This window comes from Misgurnus anguillicaudatus, chromosome 23 (assembly GCF_027580225.2).
Source record: "Misgurnus anguillicaudatus chromosome 23, ASM2758022v2, whole genome shotgun sequence".
Classification (NCBI taxonomy): domain Eukaryota; kingdom Metazoa; phylum Chordata; class Actinopteri; order Cypriniformes; family Cobitidae; genus Misgurnus; species Misgurnus anguillicaudatus.
This window is the reverse complement of record NC_073359.2, coordinates 5188862-5212397: the sequence shown is the minus strand read 5'-3', so window position 1 is coordinate 5212397 and position 23536 is coordinate 5188862. Positions and strand designations below refer to the sequence as shown.

The following is a 23536-nucleotide window of genomic DNA, read 5'->3' as shown; positions in this document are numbered from 1 at the left end:
GGCGTAGAACCTAAGCACGACTATAAATCGCCCTTTGGGCTTGAGCCCAGGGGCCCCGGCCAATAGGGGCCTCCATGCTTGCGTTCGTTTGATTTGTTCAGTCGTTTTCATTTTTTATTTTACAGCCTATTGGTTGGTGCAGAATTGTTTGGTGCTGCATTTAATTCGTTAATATATATGTCAGTTTACTGCTTTTGAAACCCATAGATGTTAGTACAATAGTGAAAATGCGAAATGGGAGTCATGAATGAGCTTTACAGATAACGAGAAAGAGCAATGCGAAAATGAAGCGCTCCGTATGAAAAAGATTACTAGAGTAAGCTATGGTCTTGTAACTGATACGCCGGTAGGCTATATGCAGTATATCCACTAGTAATGGTCAAGGATTTCCGTATACCCATTTAAAAAAGCGTGAGGATAGTTAACAGTGTGTGACAAACCTTTGACACTTTAATTCATAAATTGACATCTGAATCACTCACCATTTGCATGCTCCACTTGCTACTTTGGCGGGTTTACAGTCGGGTATTTGGTATTTAGCGCATTTGACTTCATGCGGCAGTGCACGATCCGATAATCATATGAAATCAAATTATCACGGCGCAAAAGTGACTGTAAAGCAGACTGGTGTATTCATGTGGTTCAACAACAGCCAGAAGTATGACATCAGAGTACCGCAAGAGCGATTCGGGAAATCACACAGAGAAGTCTGCTTTCTAATCGCTCTCGCGGTACTTTGACATCACCAAACGGTCTTTGTAGCGCCAAATGAAATCCAATCTGCTCGCAGTCTGCATTTCACGCGACACTATATCCAAACAGTTTCTGTGGAGAAATAAACGAGTGAAGCAGAGCTACGAAACATAACAAAATCCGGAGAGTTAACTACGCACATATGATTATGATTGATTATGTCAGCATTTAAATTATCAGTTTATTACTTCATCTGGAGGTGAGGATGAACAAAATTATGGCCATGTTGATGTCCTGATGGTTTTTGATATAATCCACTGTAGTTTCTCTTTCAGCATGTTTGCTTGTGCTTAACAGAATCACAGTTTAAACTTCTGAAAAGTGTTCATTTTATATTTACTTTCTTGGTTTTAATGTATTACGTTCATATCAGACGCAAAAATTAATGAATGATCATCTTCTCCACTTTGGTTTTTGGTGTCTAATATTGCATGATGGTCTTGTCATAATTATTAAGTAACATCCTAAAATCTTTACTTTTTCATTCTTAAACACTGCACCCCTTGTCCGCTATTTGCAAAAAAATACACTTGTTGATTATGTTTATACCATTAAATGGTGTGTAATAAGGTGAATGTTTATCAAGACTAATTTTTCTTTTCTTAAGCTAAGTCTAACACAATGATTTTAAATGTTGTTATGGGGTATTTTTTAATGTGCATGATTAATTTGAATGTGTGACAGCCCTAAAAATACATGATTTAATTTTAGACTGGGCTTATGTTCTGCTTTAGAGATATAGGGGCAGTTTCCTAGTCAGGTTTTATCCTAGTCCCAGACTAAAATGCATGTTTGATCTGTCTTAATTTAAACACATCTTGCACTGATATATCTTAACATTGTCTCAAGACGCACACCAGTAATGTTTTTTGTAAGGTTTGTTTGTATACTACTTGAATGCCCTAATATAACCTAGCAATAGGCCTAGTGCTGGATTAATCTAAACCCTGTGGGGAAACTTCCCTAAAATATAGTTCTATGATATATTATTTATTTTAGGTTGTTTACTGTATGTGCACTCTCAGATGATAATTTACACAAACTGTCACTGGGGTGGTACCCTTTTAAATAGTACACCTTTGTACCTAAAGAGTGCATGTAATGGGTACAAATGTACCTATATCTGTACCTAAATGGTAAATATTAGGACCCATTTAAAGGGTACCATCCTAGTGACAGCTTTTGTACCTTTTGTTCTGAGAGTGTAGGGCCCAACATTTATTCAACCCCAGGAGCCTCCACCCTGGTAAGTCCTGCCCTGAGTGCATGCACCATTGAAACTCAGTGCTACAAATGAGCGAGCTGCCTGTGGTGAGATGTCCGCCAGGTGATGATGTTAGATGATGTTAACACATCTAGCCTTTATAAATGATCTTGTCTAAAGCGCATAGTCTAAAAGGCGTGTCCAAATCCAATTTTGCTAATTTAACGATGGGAAAATTTGTGTTTGCGCCAAGCGCACAGTAAAAAAGGGTTGTTCCTATTCTCATAATGAGTAACGGGTGTGTTTTAGGCATAACGTGCAATAAACCAGTGAGAGTTTTTAGCTCTCATCCCCTTTAAAAGCCAGTTGCGCTGGCGACATGCTGATTTCCTAATTTGATGATGGAATTTGTAAACTGAAAAACTACGAGAAAGAAAAAGACCACCAGTTAAACATTGATGTAAAAAAATTGGGTTGATTTTATTTGTATTGAAATTGTTATTTTTTGTAATAAAACCTTTAAAAGACATTTACTTTCTTGTGTTTAACATGCAACATGTATAATTGCGATCTATTTATCAATATACAGTTTTCCCTTCATTGTTGTGGTTAAATAAATGTTATAAAAAAGATACGGTGCGCTTGTGTTATGATTGTTTAACATGTTCTTATGCATTGCGACCCGTGTAGGACAACTCGCAGGTATTACACACCGAATGTGCAGGTTAAATAGCGCAAGCTTAGTCAGACAGAGTCTTCTTCAAAATGCTACATTTGCCAACGTCAGCCACGCACTGCCTCTTTGGCTATATCTAACAATTGTGCAATAAAAAGGGAGCACAAACACATGGATGAGGAGAGAAGGTAAAAAAGCCCTGGCCACAGACGCAGCGAGATGCTACAAAATTACAGAAATGTTCAAGCGAGCAGGTCTGTCAAAATTACAAGTACAAGAACACATCTTGGTTAGTTATTGCCTAATAAGTCCAATAAGTCACTGGCGCAGCTTCTGCAGGTTTCAAAGTCAGGTGCCGGTGTGCCGTGTTGTTTTGTGGACCATCATTACTGGGGAAGATAAGGAAACACAATCAAGGTGGAATTATTATTAGATGTACTTTAAATGTGCTAACACAACCAAAAGTGAAAGTGTTTTAGCGCTGCCAGTGGCACTGAACGTCATAGCACATCACTAAGAACTTTTGTGTTATTTTGAAAATTTGCACACAGCTGTCATGATGGAAATCTGAGAATCACAGAAAAGTCAAATTCTGAATGTTCTGCCTTTTCTGAATATAACTGAGTTTGTGTCTTTTTCAGATACAATGGACAAAACAAATGAAGCAGTGGACAGCTCAGTGTTTCTCTCTCTGTTGGTGTTTCTGCCTCAGTTTCTCATCATTGAAGCTCTGTGGATGTGGTAAGAAAAATATCAAGTAAAACTGAAAACTGCATAACATACAGTGAATATTCTGATATGAATTCAGATTTCAAGAGTATGAATTTTGATACCACAACTTTGTCATCAGCATGAATAAACTGAGTTCATCTAAAAACAAAACTTATCAAAAAAAAAAAACAAAAAGAGATGAGAAATACTTTATAATTTTCTGTAATACAACAAACTAATGGTCAGATTTTATAACATGATCTCTTTCTGTGTGTTTGTCATTGTTAGATGTTGCAGGTCTGTGAGTAGATCAGCTGTCTGTCCATCAGAACTACTGGAGTGATGTCACAACTCTCTTTATGACATCATCACCTAGCAACAGTCTCTCAGCAGTGACATCAGTGATGCAGTGATGTCATATACAGTGACATATTAATGACAGCTCAGTGTAAATAATCTAATGTTCAAATAGATGAATTATTCATTGAAGTATTGAGTTTATTATTCAACAGTCTTGTGTCAGTGTCAGATCAACTGTAACATCACAATACATAAATCCTGTAAAAACTTTGCTATAGTGCATCTTTATGTAGATGATATGTGATCTACTTTCATCTTCACTATAAGTCAGTCTTTTATTAAACTCAATGCTGTTTTTAGTTAGTTTAAGATTTTATTACAGGGCTGGCTTTAATCTTGCAGTTAGGAAAGCATTTGTTTTTAAGTTTTTTTTTTAGGTTATTAAGGCTTTTTTTGGGTAATCTTCTTTCACTTACAAATAGTTGCTATGATTTTGTCTCTTCTAGATGTCGACTCTTCAGTGTATTTAGGTTTCATTCAGGACTCAGTAGAAAATCTTTTGCTTATTCTGCACTCTGGTCATGAATTTTTCTTCAGAATATAACAACAGCTTGATCATTTTATTATCATGGGAAAGTTTAAAGCGCTTATTAAAAGTTTGAAGCTTATAAAGACGTTCTTCTGTTATAAGAGTGTGTTATTGCTATTCTCAGGCTAGATTTTGTATAAATACATTTACATAACATTTCAGTATTTACAAATAGTATTAAACGTCCTTTATATATGTGAATTTCAACTTTGTTCTCTATTTATATTGTTTTTAAATTCATCTTTGTGTAATAATGTGTCTTCTCTGCAAGGTTTCACTCAAAAAGAGTTGGGAGACTTAGTTAAATAAAGATGAAATAAAAGTAAATATAAAAGTTGATTTTGATTGGTCATTTACTATTTTAACAGGATAGTTTATTTAATCATAAAAGTGCTGTCATCATTCCTTCACCCTTATGTTGATCTAAACCTGTATGAGTTTTTTATTCTGTTGAACACATGAGGGTTTTTTTAATGATGTAACCACACAGATTATGGAGAGCCAATTCTGCCATATTCATAAATAAATAAATACATAAATAAATATACAAGGAAATGTAAAAAAACAAAAATACAGAAATAAATAAAGAAATATATATACATGGAAATGTAAAAAAGCAAAAATAAATTTGTATTTATACCTGTATTTCTTTATTTATGTATAATTGTATTTTTTCACACTATTATTTATTTATTTATTCATTTATTTATACATTTATTTATTTTTACTTTTATTTATTTTCACATTTATTTATGTATAAATGTATTTATGTCTACACGTATTTATTTATACATTTATATATTTCTATATATATTTATTTCCACATTTGTTTATTTATTTATACATTTATTTATTTCTTCTTTTATTCGTCTGTATGCTAATGAGGGGGGCGTGTTTTACCTCAGACTTAGCAATCGATCTCTGAGTGCCAGTGCTGAAGCTTTGAGGCCACAGTGACACCTAGTGTATATATAGGGTCACTATACATAGCATACGCACTGTACCCAGTAAATCGCCATCCGGTCATGATTTCTAAAATGTATTGGCACACATCATTATCAAAATGCACGTTATCAACAGACCTGATGACAGACCCTTGGAAGTGGACACTTTAATATGGAAACGCGTGAAATTATGCACTATTAATAACATTTAATGCCCTGGATGGGGGCTGATCAGAGTTTGAGGCTCGCCCACCAGCAGCACAGAACGCGGAGAGAAACCAGCACACGCAAGAATATTGATCAATGCCTCGTTTGAAACGCGGCTGCAAACACTTTACATTGGCGTTTGCTAATTTAGCAATGCACAACATGTGACAATTTGAATGCTTAATGTGCCTCTTAATCACAAGTCATCAAGTGGAATCAGCTGAGCGGGATTAAATCTAACAAAGGGTGATCGTGCAAACACAGCGAGACACGCATAACGGCATGCAGGTGATCCAAATCATGGCGAGGTGACGCGTGACTGAGCTGCTTAGAAAAGCAGACGATAGACTGAAAATGAAGTAATGATTATTATAAGATCCCATGGTACTGTTGCTGCGCAGAAGCATCATGTCCTTTCAAACCCTCGTCAGATTTTGAGTTTACTGATTTTTTTTAATGAAACGTCCAAAAGACAACGTTGACAGCAACAGAAACAAACCTTTCTATTGCGGTTATATTTCTCCATATAAATAGATAAACTTTATATGCATCACAATATATAGCTTATGTCAAGACATAAGCCTACAGAAAGCTGTCTCGTGGCATATAATATAATGCATAGCCTATTTTTACAAGGCTACTGCATAGGAAATTGCCCTTCAACCCTGCTGAAAAAAGCAATAAAACCATTACAGAAATTCCTAATGGTTTCCATTAAAATACCCACCATTAGCTTTTACCATAAAAACCATCACGAAATTCCTTTTTGTAGTGTGTTTTGGGACATATTCCAGGATTTAATGGCCCCACCAATAGAACCCAACACATACCAGTACAGACAAACAGAGACCCATAGAGACTTTAATAGTTTCCAATACAACCAATCAAATTTCCATTAAAACCAATAAATCCAATAGAATTTCTGTGATGGTGTATGTTGCTTTTTTATCAGGGAGTGCAATTATAGCATATAAAAACATGAGATTAATGCTTTAATTATAATATCATTTAAAAAATAGAAATGATGGAATCACTGAAATTATATGTTTAATATCAAACTAAAATAGCCACAAGGTGGCGGTAAGTCGCTGTCTCAACGAGGAAGTTCGATCAATTCACCCGATTCATTTGAATTCTGATTCATTCAATAACACCACGTGTTGCTTGGAGGCTGCATTGGCGATTGTTATTATTGTCAAAAATGATATTATCTGGAAATAACATATTCTTCCAAAACAAAGTCACTGCAACCAATTTCACCAAATATGGCACATAGAAAATTTCGTGTATAATTAAAACCTCTCATAAAATGTTTACAACACAATTCTAGATTTTTTAATACTATTTGAAGCATTGAGATCTTTAGACGACAGCAATAACCTTCTTTTTGACTTTTTTCATTTATTATTCTGTGCATGAATGCAACACCCACAATAGTCAAAATATAAAATTTTCAAATGAACATAATATGACCAAACATTATATATTTTTTAAATTGTTAATGACTGTATTTTTGCTGTAGATAAACAACGGGTGAACACTTTTTACTGTGAAAAGTGTCTTGTATTGTTGCAATTTCATCTAAAATTTAAGGCAGCAAAGAATTTTTTACATTGTTAGTTAATGTATACATATAAAAGTCTGACTACATGTTTGGAACATTAAATACAAAGAGCTAAGACTAATAGTGGCAGTATTTTTTGGTAAATATTTTATTTATTTTTTAAGGTAAAAAAATCTTTGGTGTTGCTTTAATTGAGAAAAGCAGAAGTTGAAGGGAAACTGATTAGATTTTGATAGAAATATTATTTTTGAAATTTTGTTAGGAAGATTTATTCAGGTAAAGATTGGGCAAAATTTTCAGGTATAATAAGTGACAAGGAAGCCTATAGTCCTTTAATATTTTTCTATGATGACTAATGATGTGTTTTTAAATATTGAGAAGGGAATTTCCCTTGGCAGATGATGGCTACGATTTCAGTACAGTAAAATCAATAATCCTGGCTCTTTCTCAATTTTCTGGTAATATTCTATTCACAAAATACAACCAATGGTGCCGCAATGTTAAAAAGTACTTGTGAAAATAATCCTCCGGGCTCTATTTGCGATGGTCTGCTGATTAGAACAGTGCTCCACAGTGCTCTGGCATCTTATCTGCTGCCATGCAACGAAACTAGGAGTACGACCGGATTAAGATGGCCGCCGTATTTCTCAGTCCCCAGCGGCCAATAGGGCATCTAGTCTTCTATATGATATCTATGGTTCTGATGGCTGTCTGCGAGATCTTGCGTATCAAACGAGGAAGCTTCGGAGAAAGAAGAGGTAAGGAAATATAAAGTCAATAGGTCAATGTTTAAAACGCATAACGTTATTTTATTCACAAAGTGTTATGACAAAAAGCACGATGCCAATTCGTTTTTTTTTTTGTTAGTTGGGAATGTATCCTTTATAGTGGTTAATTTGCTAGTCCACGGGATGCCCCCGAAATTGGACTTCGTTAATATGAATATTAATCAAGTGATATGATATCTGTTGTTATCAACTTAACCACTTGGTTGTTTTTACTTTAGAAAAGCAACTAGTTATAAATGTAAGTGCTTTTTGGGCTACTTCGGTGGAAAAAGTGTTAATATCGTAGTTCAGTCAGTGTATACTGTATATCCGAGGGTCTTACAGGCGCCACAGACACCTATCAGCCTTTTGTAAGGAGGAGCAGCTCGATGAGTGCAGTCAGTTAATGCTGCTTGCTCTCTCTTAAATTCATGTTACTGATTAAGTGTTCAAACTTAGATGAGATGTTGGTGTTTTATGGCTCACGAATTCGCAATAACGGATACATTTAGCAATTCGTGTTAATGACATTAATCTGAACTTATTGATGACGTTATACAATGGGGGTCGAATCCGACATTAATCATGCGGAGGTTTTCACGACGGGGTAATGTGTATAAATGCAGTTATAAAGTTTAAAGGGACTACTAGATAGTCGACGTGACCTTAGTGTTTCCATGGCAATCGGTTAATCACATGTTACATTACGTTTATGCTCGAACCTGCGGTCCCTCGCGCTGTATCCATGATTTAAAGCGGTATGAAACACTTCCCTACTAAAAAATCCAGCAAAGACCAGCATAAGCTGGTAGCTGGTTTTAGCTGGTTTAAGGTGCAGGAGCTGGTTTAAGATGGTCCTCCTAGCCTGGAAAAGTGTTTAAGCTGGTGGGTCAGCTGGTCGTCCATCTGACCAGCTAAGTCCAGCTAGACCAGCTTAAAATGGGACCAAAACACAGCTAGACCAGCTTGCGACACCAGCAATACCAACTAAAACCATGCTGGGAGACCAGCTAAAACCAGTTCACCAGCTTATGCTGGTGTTAGCTGGATTTTTCAGTAGGGTTAACTCCTTTGTATGAAAAGGTGAAGTCGTGTAAGTTGGCATGTTCTATTCGAATTGAAATGAACTGTAATGGTGTAATTCTGCTCACTTCTCTTGTTGAATAATTAGCACGTTTTAATGGAAATGCTCTTGTTTTCAGTATATTTTATAACTCTTTTGTAATGTTTTTGTTATCAGAAACCTTCAATTTAGAAAAGTGATGGTGATCTTGTCAATGCTGAGATTTTCATGCATCAACAGCCACTACATCTGGATCAGGTAATGTTGTGTTAACTCTGCTATTTTCCAGTAATTACTTAAATGCAGTATGCAAGTGTATGCATTCATGTTCTGATAAAGGTCATTTATAGAATTCATTTCCAATATTGCACTAATTTTACTAATTTTATATATTGTCAGGATTGAACAAGAAACAGACAGCAAGGGTTGTCAGGTCAGAAACAGAATGACACACAAACACAAGAAACTTCACAGGTGAGAAGTGAGAGTGGCTTTATAAAAACACCTGCTACTTGTTTTTCAGGACTGGTTTATCGTTGTCATTAGGAAAATAATTTAGGATACAATGGTTACTTTTCAGCACAGCAATTAATTTCTTTTGTATGCCACTATACCTATTACAATATGTAGGCCTACATATTTCAAACCCTTTGTTTTCAGTATACAGAGACAAAAGTTAAAGGTGCTCTAAGCGAATTCACGCGTTTTAGACCATACATTTTTTTTGTTACATACAGCAAACATCTCCTCACTATCTGCTTGCTGCCTGTCCACCGCGATCTCTGTAGACAGCCCAGGCTCCACAAACTGCAATATAAACACAGTGGCCAAACCTACACCACAAAACAAAACAAAGTGTTCCAGCCAATAAACGACAAAAAGGATTTGGGGGTAGGGGTTGGGCGCGTTCATGAAAGCACGAAAGGGAGGGGGAGGAGTTAGCTATGCTCACATTCAAACATCAACAAAAAATAACGTCTCGCAGATTCGCTTAGAACGGCATTAATTCATAGTTCATAGTGGATGTTGATGCAAGTTTTAAAGAGGCTTCATCTTGACAGAAAAAAATGGGTCTTTGTGGTGGTGTACATAACAGCATTTATTTTTTCCTATCTTTATGTATTATGGCTTTAATCATAATTTTTTTTATTATTGCTATGTCCATGAGCTACCACCACCCTTGTAATGCACCACCAAGCTACCATTTAGTAATAAAAATCAGTAATTTACCATTTCTTTTTGTGAAGCGCCTCCCATAAAACCTTACAATGCATTTAATATTTGTTTTGTAATCGAATCAAATTCTACTAATCCTAATAATTAAGATACAGTGTATTGTATTTCACAATTTATTTTTTCTTTTTTAAAGGAGCTATGACTTGTTTTTTATTTTATTATGTGTTTTTAATTGTAGGCAGATCACCATTCAATTTGAAGAAGTGTGATAAAATGCACAGTGTGATAAAGTCGTGTGTCTTTCCAGATGCCCAAATTATTCCCCCTTAAAAGGTAATGAAGTAATAGTGTCATGACAAAAATGGAAACATTCTTAATTTCTTTAAAAGTTGTACTTTGGCCACAGTTTTCTTCTAACCAAAACATTACATTTATGTTTCTGTACTTATGAAATATGTTTTTCTTTTTCTGAACTTTATCAAATGCAATGGTCGCTAAGATGAGCCTGAAGAGGAGATTTGGGAAGATGATGTTTCATAAGTCTTTGTTTTGGCAGATCACCAGTGGTAAGTTTGTAAAACTTATATTAAAAATAGGATTAGAACATCTAATCAAGTTTTTGATCAGGTAGGGATGTCTGCTAACAAGATGCCTTGCTGGTTTGGGCGAGTTTGAAGTCCCACACAGACAGTCCAGAGGTTCTGAAGTGCACGTAGTAGTTTTCCTTTACTCAAAACATGTTCTGAGGGCAGAAAGAATATGATTGGTTCACAAAAACGACCGATCAAAATGCTCGTTACTGGTTTAAGCCCTCAGCGGAGCCTTCAAGGCAGCTTCTGCAGTGAAGCAGTTCGAGCTCACCGTTGGTAAGATGAGTAGCGCAGATATGGTAGTAATGAGAATGTTTCGAGCATTTAAGTGACGTGTTTTCACGTGTCCGTGGCACGACTTTCTTTTTCGTGCCAGTTTCACGTATTGGTTATTCAATTGTTTTTCCTATTTTCTTACCATTGTCGCTTGGGATTGGGGTTAGAACAACTTTCTGTTTCATAAAATGACATCCTCACCCTAACCCAACTCTAACCCCAAGCAAGAACAGTTTAAATTTCTGACAAATAAACGTATAAACCAACTTTATCCTAGCGCGAAAACAGTTTAAAAATCTGACGAAAACCACAAATCTAACCCCAATACGTGAAACTGGCACGAAAAAGAAAGTTGTGCCACGGACATGTGAAAACACGGAAACACATCACTTAAATGCTCGAAACATTTCAAGCTGATTTCAAAAACAGTCTCATTTCTATCTCACCATATCTGCGCTACTCATCTGACCAACGGTGAGCTCGAACTGCTTCACTGCAGAAGCTGCCTTGAAGGCTACGGTACTTCTGGCATCCATCTAAGCTTTCATTGTTAAGGGACTGCACAAGAGACTGTTAGATCTACACACAAAGCAACCAGTCAATATTTTTTGTTTTGTTATGCATCTCATTTGGGGGTGTTGAAAATATAAGGTCGATATCACTTAAGCATTCAGTATTGGATTCATTTGTAACCAAACGATCAGAAGCACCATTCACTTCCATAGTATTCTTTTATCCTACTATGTAGGTCAATGGTGCTTCTGGTCAGTTTGGTTACAGACATTCCTCAAAAAATCTTCGTGTTCATCAGGACCCTTTAATGTGTAGAAACATCTCAGCAACCATCAAGAAAAAATGGAGGCAACGGAGCTAAATTGCAGATGTTGTTGCAAGGGTCTGAATATGTATAATGTAAATATGATATTTCAGTTTTTCTTTTTTCATACATTAGCAAAAGTTTCTAAAATTCAGTTTTTACTGAATTATTATTAATGTCTAAACAATTACAGTATCACGCAACAACATAAAAATAAAAAGTGAAAGGGGTCTGAATAATTTCTGAATGCACTGTAGATGATCGTGATTGAACCTCATTGTCATCTATGTAAACACAACAGCTTTCTTCCTTCATCAGATGGCTATGCAATGTTTCAAGTCAGACCATTAAAGAACACGGATCTTGCCCTGATGTGCATTAACAAAAAAAAGTGTACATGGGCTAAAATGCAGCATTTTTTAAAAATTTAATAACTTGTTTTTTTACCTCTTTAGATGCTGTCATCATATTTTAAGTACATCATGAGCCAGAATGGATGGATGGTGGTGGCCATAAAAAGACAACTACACCAACAACAAAATTCATATTTGCAGATTCAGATGAATAAAATGACTTTTAAACATGATTTTGTTTTTATTGGAAACCATTAGGAATTTCTGTAATGGTTTTATTGTTTTTTTCAGCAGGGTTGAAGGGCAATTTCCTATGCAGTAGCCTTGTAAAAATAGGCTATGCATTATATTATATGCCACGAGACAGCTTTCTGTAGGCTATGTCTTGACATAAGATATATATGGTGATGCATATAGGGGCGGTTTCCCGGACAGGGATTAGACAAGTCCTAGACTAAAATAAATGTAAGAGCTGTCCAAACTGAAAACAACTTGCACTGACATGTCTTACAATACATCAGTGCACTTTGTTTAGCCTCAAAATGCACACAAGTAATGTTTTTAGTAAGGCATGCTTGTTAAAACTAGTTATATTTCCTAATTAAACTAAGGCCAAGGCCTGGATTAAGCTAATCCCTGTCCGGGAAACCACTCCATAAAGTTTAAAAATCTATTTATATGGAGAAATATAACTGCAATAGAAAGGTTTGTTTCTGTTGCTGTCAACGTTGTCTTTTGGACGTTTCATTAAAAAAAAATCAGTAAACTCAAAATCTGACGAGGGTTTGAAAGGACATGATGCTTCTGCGCAGCAACAGTACCATGGGATCTTATAATAATCATTACTTCATTTTCAGTCTATCGTCTGCTTTTCTTAGCAGCTCAGTCACGCGTCACCTCGCCATGATTTGGATCACCTGCATGGCGTTATGCGTGTCTCGCTGTGTTTGCACGATCACCCTTTGTTCGATTTAATCCCGCTCAGCTGATTCCACTTGATGACTTGTGATTAAGAGGCGCATTAAGCATTCAAATTGTCACATGTTGTGCATTGCAAAATTAGCAAACGCCAATGTAAAGTGTTTGCAGCCGCGTTTCAAACGAGGCATTGATCAATATTCTTGCATGTGCTGGTTTCTCTCCGCGTTCTGTGCTGCTGGTGGGCGAGCCTCAAACTCTGATCAGCCCCCATCCAGGGCATTAAATGTTATTAATAGTGCATAATTTCACGCGTTTCCATATTAAAGTGTCCACTTCCAAGGGTCTGTCATCAGATCTGTTGATAACGTGCATTTTGATAATGATGTGTGCCAATACATTTTAGAAATCATGACCGGATGGCGATTTACTGGGTACAGTGCGTATGCTATGTATAGTGACCCTATATATACACAGTTATGGTGACACAAAATGATTTAAAACTTGAAATAAGGTTTTGGATATTGCACATCTCCAAGTCATTCACTCCATGTGCAACTTCATTCGCTTTGTCACACCACTAGGTGTCACTGTGGCCTCAAAGCTTCAGCACTGGCACTCAGAGATCGATTGCTAAGTCTGAGGTAAAACACGCCCCCCTCATTAGCATACAGACGAATAAAAGAAGAAATAAATAAATGTATAAATAAATAAATGTGGAAATAAATATATATAGAAATATATAAATGTATAAATAAATACGTGTAGACATAAATACATTTATACATAAATAAATGTGAAAATAAATAAAAGTAAAAATAAATAAATGTATAAATAAATGAATAAATAAATAAATAATAGTGTGAAAAAATACAATTATACATAAATAAAGAAATACAGGTATAAATACTCATTTATTTTTGCTTTTTTACATTTCCATGTATATATATTTCTTTATTTATTTCTGTATTTTTGTTTTTTTACATTTCCTTGTATATTTATTTATGTATTTATTTATTTATGAATATGGCAGAATTGGCTCTCCATAAAGGGACCCTATCGGGAGAAACTAAATGCTACTGCCAAAAAACTTTATTTGGACAAATAAACAACATAGATCCATATGATTTAGCAGCCCAAGACTGGATTACGGACCTCCGCTTACATATCTGGTCAATTACCTTGTTTTTGCAGGACTTTATTTACACTTTGCAGGAGTTTAAGAGCTATAAATCCCTTCAAGCTTATAGTAAAGTGACACTTCTTCTTTTGGAGTCTTATGGTTGGCAAACCAGCTATTTACTGACAATGTGTTAATACCTACGTACCTTAATGATTCTATAAAATAATTTCTCCGTTGTATTCTGCGCGATGAATCAACACATGTTCAAAAGATGGCACTTCTGTTTTGGCCAAGTTATTAAAACAAACAAAATGCTAAATATTTAGCTTATGTTGTTATTTAAAGAGTCACAAGCAGTGGGTTTGAGCAGTTGCATTTAATAAAAAATATGTGTTACAATCGTCAAAATTGTCTAAATATTTATTTTTATAACTCATGTGTTTAGGGTGATTAGAAATGAATGAATGAATCAATCAATAACTTACATTTGCAAGTTAGTTTGACAGTGTTAGCATAAAAACAAGACAATTTAAGTGGTTCTGCTTTTATTAATCACAAATTACTGAATGACTGAAAATGCAGCGAACACTCTCGCTGATGTAGGGATTTTTTTTGAAAAGTAAACGTTTTTCTCCTGATTACAGCATGCAAACCACGCGATCCGGCGTCTTTTCGTCAGCTCCTGCACCGGCTTCCTTTGTTTTTTCCACGAATAAAAGCTGGAAAAACGTATTCCGTTGTTCAGTTTCCTCCCTGAACGATCGCGTGACTTGCTTGATCGAGCAGTACTGACCAAACATATCGAAGTTTATTAAAATCTCGACAGAAAATACAAAAACAACCTCCAATACATTAACTCAAATACAGCGGGATAGGACGCGTGCCTGCAAAGATGGCGGATTACACATAATCCAACACAGCGTGACGTCAACTCCACATTCCCTATTCCCTACTATATGGGGAGGCTGCAGACCTGGAGCCGGTAGATCTACGCCCCTGGCAGTTTTGCGCCCCTGGCAGTTTTGCGCCCCTGTTGCTTCTCATGCGTTCAGTAGGGGGAGAGGGAAATACAACTACGATACTAGCCTATTTAAACAACCGTTTATGAGAACTATTGATTAATTTTACACATTTACACGAAAATTGTATAAACTTACAGTGTACACTGCAGCCTGCACACTACGGAAAAATCCATATAGTCCAGGTCTGGTCATCATGGTTTTTATTATTGGAGATAAAAATAAGGATCATGGTTTAAATAATTTTGCATCATGATACGAGTCTATAGCGTGTTTTCCTGTGGCATTTGAAATCGATTGAACCCGGAAGCGGCGCATGATGACGTCACACTTAACTATTTATATTTATTTATAAACTGTTTTTATATACAAGAGACTGGCTGATATGATGTTGTGATTTTATATTAAGTTACATTTAGATATTAACCATATTTAGGCCATTAGACATAAAGTACTGTAATCATATGGATCCTAAATGCTGTACAATTCACAATAGGTCGTCATACAGCTACAAAACATGTCCTACATAGCATTTTATGAAGACAAACACAATGTAACTTTTCTAAAATTCCAAGGGTCATTTAAAAGAAAGAGACAATATTGTGGTTCACAAATTTTTTTATTAACACCATGACTTGGTTATTTCTTAATTACTCCTGTAGATGACTCTCCTATGGTTTGCCACTCTTTGAATGTTTTTTTATCCTGCTATCAAAGTGCTCTCGCTCACTAATAAAAATAAATAAAGCAAAGGTTGAATAGTGTTAGAAACAATGGTTACTTATAATTAATGGCAGTATATCGCATCAATCGTTTATAAATAATAAATGTATCATTATAATACAATCAACAACAATAACTTTAGCAGATTATTTAACATACCTCAATTCGTTTCGCTTCAAGAAGGTCTGCTGCTATCATACGGTCTGCTGTTTTGATATATGATACTAATATACAGCCTCCCCCTACTGGACGCACGAGGAACAACAGGGGCGTAAAACTGTCAGGGGCGTAGATCTACCGGCTCCAGGTCTGCAGCCTCCCCCTACTCATTCCCTACATTAGTTTATAAAATGAGTAAGTGTTTATATGCACAACATTTTGTCAATCCGACGAAATTTAATACAATTAAAGGTTACGACGATACAGTTTACATGCACCCTAAACATTGCAATCTGATTTAAATGTTCGTTTACATGTAATTATTTAGAATCCGAACCGAAAGTCTGCGCAAGCGCACAGCCAGAGTTGCCAGAGTCACGTTTCAAAACCATCCGACTGCACGTTCAAAACTAGCCCAAAAGCATCACAATGACTATTCACAGCCCAAATACCAATAACTTATCAACGAAATAATTTCATCTTTAACCCGCAGAAAATAACAACTGGTGGAAACAGTTTAAACAGTATCCCAAATCTAAACTCGAAAAAAAGCAGAGGACTTGGCAACGCTACGCTTGCGACAGCATCTCTCGTTGGAGTTCACGCTTTACTCTGTATAAAAGTCAAAACTGAGTTGGAATTGTTCTTAAGAAGTTTTCCGATATAGGTAATGAAAACACACTTTTCAAAAGGCACAACGCTATTTTATTGCTTTAAGTAGCCTAATGTTTTAAAATTATAAACAAACGCTGCAGAATTTAGTACAGCGTGTGACTCCATTAATGCGTTGTTGACGAGATTCATAAATATAATACGTGAACTTGGAGCGCAAATGTTCTGCCCATGTGCACAACGTATTTTTGCATCCGATTGAGAAAGTCACAGTCAAACTAACATTGTGTTTTTTATCAGCATTAAGAAAAGTTCTTCTTTAATGTTTTGTAGCTGGTATATGTGAGTTTCTACAAAGAGAAATCATGAACTTCAGACTGTCATCACTGATCCTGCTGTTACACATTCAAGGTATGAAACACAGTTTTGTGTTATGCTGAAATGCTTTAATTTATTATGTGTCAGATTTTAAACTAGTTTAGTCTAATTTAATTTACATTGCTGTACGCCAAAGGATGGATTCTCCGTTTGGATCACTTAAACACTTAAAGTGAGTTTGTATATTTAAAACTGAACTTAGAGATTTGTGTTTGAGAATAAAATTGATGAATGAGGGTTCATATCCTTACAGGACTGTCTGAATCTCTCATCTCGCTCTGTCATTTTAATGAAGTTAAATACAGATAAGCTAGAAATATTAATATGACGGTTTTGTTCTTCAGGGTTACTAACATTGGACAACTTTAATGTAACCTGTAATGAACTGAATATTTGTGCTGCGAGGGGAGAACTGGTAACAGTGTGGTGCGTTTACTCAAACATCAACATCAAAACTGGGTTCTGGTTCAGTCAGAAACAGAGAACAAACTGGAGAAACAAAGATGAACCTGAAGATTTGACTTTAGATTCAGATTACTCAGGACGAGTGCATCAGAGGATCATTAAAGATCGTTCGTATGTCATGATAACAGATGTGATAGAGAGAGACAGTGGAGAATATCAGCTCATGATCATTATGAAGGATGGAGTTAAACATCTCAGCTCAGTCACAGTCAATCTAACAGTTTCAGGTACATTTATATTCTCATCAGTCCAGTTAAACTCTTTTCATTTCTCATCTAATGTAAGATTTTAATGATTTAGGTTTACAGGTGAAGATGAATCCTGAATCTACAGGACAGCGAGTAAAACTGAGCTGTGATTCTTCCTGCCCTTTAACATCTAAATATATTTACCACTGGTACAAGAATGGAGAACATTTAACATATAACCAAACCATATTTGTGTCATCCAGTGGAAACACTGACAGTTATTACTGCTCTGTGTCTTCTTCATCACCTTCTTCATCTGTGCGTGAGTCTGACATTTATAAAATATTTAAATTAAAATGGAAGATCAAACTTTGCAGTTTTCTTGTTGAATCATATACAGTATGAGTGTGTTTGTAATTGATTGTGAATGTTACAGCAGTATTTTGTGACTCTTTCAGGTCTTTCTAACAGTAGATGTTGGGTTGTGACTTACACCTCTAGAAGAGTTTGTGCTTTAGTGGGATCAACAGTAGATATTCACTCTTCATACAAACATCCCACTGGATATACAGTAGAGGAAACATACTGGGAATTTCAAAACAGACACTTGGCTCTACATGAGGATCATCAGTTTTCTGGTCGTGTGGAGTATTTGGGAAACACACTGAGAATCAAAGACGTCAACATGAGTGACACTGGAGATTATCAGTTCAGGTTCATCACTAACACATCAGATGTAGTTTCTGGTTATCCTGGAGTCCTTCTTACTGTTAGAGGTAACTGCTCATAATAAACTCTCTGTGCAGCACTCATTATACTGAAGCATTATAGCTCGTGTAGGAGTCTGATATCAATACAACTGTGATAAGAGGTTTAGGTCATGCTTTACCAATTGAGCTATATCAAAAATATGAGGCCCAGCTTTGAAAATTCGTTTATGTGAACTCTGTTTTAGAAATTTCAGATACACAAGTGATAAGCAGTCCAGACCCTGTGATAGATGGAGAAAAAGTGATATTAAGCTGTTCAACCGGATGCACTCTGGATAACAAACATACTTACATCTGGTATAAGAATGGACAACAGGTAACAGATGGATTGACATTATTAAACAAGCTGTACCTGGACTCAATCAACAGTGAGGAGCTATATGAGTATTCCTGTACTGTAAGAGGTAACACAACATCTCATCATACATCTGACTTTACTGTTACACTGTAAAAAGTAAACAGTTGGATCAACTTAAAAATAACTTCAGTTGGTAACACCTAAAAAGATAAGTTGTTTCTTATTGTGAAATTCAAGTGAAATTTCAAGTTGAACAAAACTTGTTCAATCTACATTACTGAGCTGTGATTCCTCCTGCCCTTTGACATCTGAATATTAAAGGGAACAGATTGAGACACAGGGTATGACCTGAAGACAGGACCATGACAATGTATTGATCAACGCAACATGTTACGTAAAGTTAAATATGTTTTACTGTGTAAACTTGACGTGAGAGCACTGCTGAGCTTAATATTGCAATACTCATGATGAATATCCATGTTTTAATGATCTAAAAATATTTTAATGATCTAATTCATGATTAATAATCTTGCCAAAAGCGTGTCATTGTTGCGGTTAAATAAAGTTTAAATAAAGATACGTGTGCTTGTGTTATGATTATTTAACATGTTCTTATGCACTGCGTCCTGTGAAGGACAACTCGCAGGTATCACACACCGGATGAATGTGCACATTAAATAGCGCAAGCTTAGTCAGACAGAGTCTACTTCAAAATGCTACATTTGCCAACGTCAGCCACGCACTGCCTCTTTGGCTATATCTAACAATTGTGCAATTAAAAGGGAGCACAAACACATGGATGAGGAGAGAAGGTAAAAAAGCCCTGGCCACAGACGCAGCGAGATGCTACAAAATTACAGAAATGTTCAAGCGAGCAGGTCTGTCAAAATTACAAGTACAAGCACACATCTTGGTTAGTTATTGCCTAATAAGTCAAATAAGTCACTGGCGCAGCTTCTGCAGGTTTCAAAGTCAGGTGCCGGTGTGCCGTGTTGTTTTGTGTACTATCATTACTGGGGAAACCCCTAAAAAAGAAGATGAGGAAACACAATCAAGGTGAAATTTGATTGTGGCACTGAACGGCATAACGCATCACTCAGAACTTTTGTGTTATTTTGAAAATATGCACACAGCTGTCATGATGGTTATTTGCTGAGTAGCGCTGTGATAACGGCTGCAGTGAGACTGAAATCTGAGAATCACAGAAAAGTCAAATTCTGAATGTTCTGCCTTTTATTAATATAACTGAGTTTGTGTCTTTTTTTAGATGCAATAGACAAAACAAATGAAGCAGTGGACAGCTCAGTGTTTCTCTCTCTGTTGGTGTTTCTGCCTCAGTTTCTCATCATTGAAGCTCTGTATGTGGTAAGTAGACATAAGTAAAACTCAAAATTGCATAACATAGAGTGAATATTCTGATATGAATTCAGATTTCAAGAGTATGAATCTTAATACCATGGCTTTTTCATCAGCATGAATAAATTGAAATCATCTAAAAACAAGATGACTAACAAATAGAGGTGAGAAAATCTGTATATCTGTATGTTATATAAACTAATGGTCAGATTTTATAACATTATCTCTTTCTGTGTGTTTGTCATTGTTAGATGTTGCAGGTCTGTGAGTAGATCAGCTGTCTGTCCATCAGAACTACTGGAGTGATGTCACAACTCTCTTTATGACATCATCACCTAGCAACAGTCTCTCAGCAGTGACATCAGTGATGCAGTGATGTCATATACAGTGATATATTAATGACAGCTCAGTGTAAATAATCTAATGTTCAAATAGATGAATTATTCATTGAAGTATTGAGTTTATCATTCAACAGTCTTGTGTCAGTGTCAGATCAACTGTAACATCACAATACATAAATCCTGTAAAAACTTTGCTATAGTGCATCTTTATGTAGATGATACTGTGATCTACTTTCATCTTCACTATAAGTCAGGCTGTTATTGAACTCAATGCTGTTTTTAGTTAGGTTAGGATTTTATTACAGGGCTGTGCTTTAATCTTGTAGTTAAGAAAGCATTTGTTAAGTTTATTTTAAAAATGTTTTGGACTATAATGGCATTATTTACATGCATGTTGCTTTCACTGCATTTCACAGTTTAGACACTGACTGTGTATCATAGCTCTTTATGTTTTATAATTCATTGTCATTGTTGTATATTTTATAATACAGTCTTTGGTTTCATTAACTTTGAGGAGACTGCAGCATTGATTTATTTCTTTAAGCCGTATTGAGTTAACTTCTTTTTTGGGTAACCTACTTTCACTTACAAATAGTTGCTATGATTTTGTCTCTTCTAGATGTCGACTCTTCAGTGTATTTTGGTTTTATTCAGGACTCAGTAGAAAATGTTTTGTTTATTCTGCACTCTGGTCATGAATTAATCTTCAGAATATAACAACAGCTTGGTCATTTTTTTTATCATGGGAAAGTTTAAAGCACTTATATGATTTATGCTTAAAAATAAGTTTATCTTGTTTTAGGGTGTTTTATTGCTATTCTCAAGCTGGATTTTGTATAAATACATTTGCATGACATTTCAGTATTTACAAATAATATTAAAAGTCCTTTATATGAGTGAATTTTAACTTTTTTTCTCTATTTTTATTGTTTTTAATTTCATCTTCATGTAATAATGTGTATTCTGTGTAATGTTTCACGCAAAAAGAGTTGGGAGACTTTGTTAAATAAAGATTAAATAAAAGTACATATAAAAAGTTGATTTTGATTGGTCATTTACTGTTTTAACAAGATAGTCTTCTATACATTTGTTTCTGACAGTGTATGGATTATATTATTTCTGGGAAACATGAAGACATGATGCACTGCTGTAAATCTACCACATAAAGACTTCAAGTTTATTCCAGGAGAGGGCGACACACAACAGAGTCTAATGTACTACAACACACAAAACAATGGGTATACGGAAATCCTTCACTTTTCTAGTGGGTATATTTTTAAATTAAGTAGCAAAATAAATGTACCATATAATAATTTGCAAGGTAACACGTTAAGAAGGCATAGTGCCGAGTACAATATTTGTGTGTTCCTCTTTAAGAGCGTTCAGTCTGCCTCTGTGTCCCGCCCACTTCTGTGATTGACAGCCTACATGCTGCTACTACTGCAGTTTCACTACAGATACAGCTTCTCAAACTGTCTTTTTAAACACATTGTGTATTTATTTATGTCAAACAATCTTGCAGGCACAATGTTAACCACTAAAGGAAGCTCTTTCTGTTGTCAAGGTTCATCTGTCCATGCAAGTGGGTATTTTTTCCAAGGCTATTTGATCAAAGAGAATGAAAAAATATTTTCTTTGTAATTTAAAGAAAACATGAATTCAAAACTAACTTCATATGCTGGCTATAACCTCTATTAAAGTAAACATGAAGATAAATGTAGTTACAATCTGTTGTTGCATCTTCTGCTATTCTAAAAATGTTTGTCAGTGTTTTAAACTGTATTAAGAAATGTCTAGGGCGGTGTCTGAAATAACTCCATACCTTCATTCACTATTCCCTACATTAGTTTATAAAATGAGTAAGTGTTTACATGCACAACATTTTGTCAATCCGACTAAATTTAATACGATTAAAGGTTACGACGATACAGTTTACATGCACCCTAAACATTGCAATCTGATTTAAATGTTCGTTTACATGTACATTATTTAGAATCCGAGCCGAAAGTCTGCGCAAGCGCACAGCCAGGGTTGCCAGAGTCACGTATCAAAACCATCGACTGGACGTTCAAAACTAGCCCAAAAGCATCACAATGACTATTCACAGCCCAAATACGTATAAACGAAATAATGTAATCTTTAACCCGCAGAAAATAACAACTGGTGGAAACAGTTTAAACAAATCCCAAATCTAAACTCGAAAAAAGCAGAGGACTTGGCAACGCTACGCTTGCGACAGCATCTCTCGTTGGAGTTCACGCTTTGTATACAAGTCAAAAAACTGAGTTGGAGTTGTTCTTAAGAAGTTTTCCGATATAGGTAATGAAAACACACTTTTCAAAAGTCACAACGCTATTTATTGCTTTAAGTAGCCTAATGTTTTAAAAGTATAAACAAAGGCTGCAGAATTTAGTACAGCGTGTGACTCCATTAATGCTGTTGTTGTTGCGTGTTTCTGTGACGAGATTCATAACTTACGTGAACTTGGAGCGCAAATGTTCTGCGCATGTGCACAGGGGCGCTGTAAAGGGGGGAAAAGTTAGGACGATTCTAAGGGCCCATGAATTTTTTGGGGCCCCAGCCAAGGACAGTGCCGCAAACGCAACCCCCCCTTTAAACTGAGCCCTCTTAGCTCCGCCCCGTCTTTACTCTGCGTTTTAGCGCCTTCTTTAATCCATGGACTCACAGTGTGGAGTGAACTTCACAAGAGAGCAAGGTGTGTGTATTTACTGCTATTTGCTATGATATCTGCATATGTGCGCTTCCTTACTATAAATGCAGTTTACACAATGTGACGCTGGAGCAATACAATGCAGTTTTCTTTCCACTGTAAAGTCTTCGCTCTGTTCACCTCAGTTTAAAAAAACACAAGGTGATTTACGTTCCCTGTTTTGTGTTATGATTCTAACGCGAAGTCAGCCCTTATGAGCTGTTTTAATTAACGTAGCCCGTATAAGCTAATTAACATAAACTAGAAATGCGATCGGTTACACACTTCAATGTTTTGTAACGCAATATGCCAAGGAAGGATTTTTATGCAGTCGAGAAACGAGTTGATTGTGATAAAACTGAAATGCAATGAAGGCTAAACTAGTCCAGCTAACTGTTATGTATATTAAAGCTTCTCACCTTGCAACAGCTTTAAGAAATCAATGGAAATCTATGTTGTAATCTGCTATAGTTGTCATTCATTTCA

At 35.7% G+C, this 23536-nt stretch overlaps 2 protein-coding genes across 5 annotated transcripts in view; both read left to right on the top strand.

Annotated features, from left to right (window-relative positions):
• The window catches only part of LOC129453669 (sialoadhesin-like), a 38467-nt gene extending 17095 nt beyond the window's left edge, over positions 1–21372 (top strand). The window contains exons 1-9 of one of the 2 annotated variants that reach the window (XM_073861510.1): positions 16431–16599; positions 16878–16955; positions 17267–17614; positions 17688–17897; positions 18034–18351; positions 18531–18749; positions 19911–20008; positions 20116–20163; positions 20251–21372. In XM_073861510.1, coding sequence (XP_073717611.1) covers positions 16910–16955; positions 17267–17614; positions 17688–17897; positions 18034–18351; positions 18531–18749; positions 19911–20008; positions 20116–20124 — 1248 coding nt within the window. In that variant the 5' untranslated portion in view covers positions 16431–16599; positions 16878–16909 and the 3' untranslated portion in view covers positions 20125–20163; positions 20251–21372. Of the gene's footprint in view, positions 1–16430; positions 16600–16877; positions 16956–17266; positions 17615–17687; positions 17898–18033; positions 18352–18530; positions 18750–19910; positions 20009–20115; positions 20164–20250 lie in introns of those variants that run through there. The other variant, XM_073861511.1, reaches the window with a different exon arrangement.
• LOC129453072 (sialoadhesin-like) overlaps positions 1–23536 on the top strand; it is a 205736-nt gene that overhangs the window by 10855 nt on the left and 171345 nt on the right. The gene's annotated exons all lie outside the window — the stretch shown is intronic.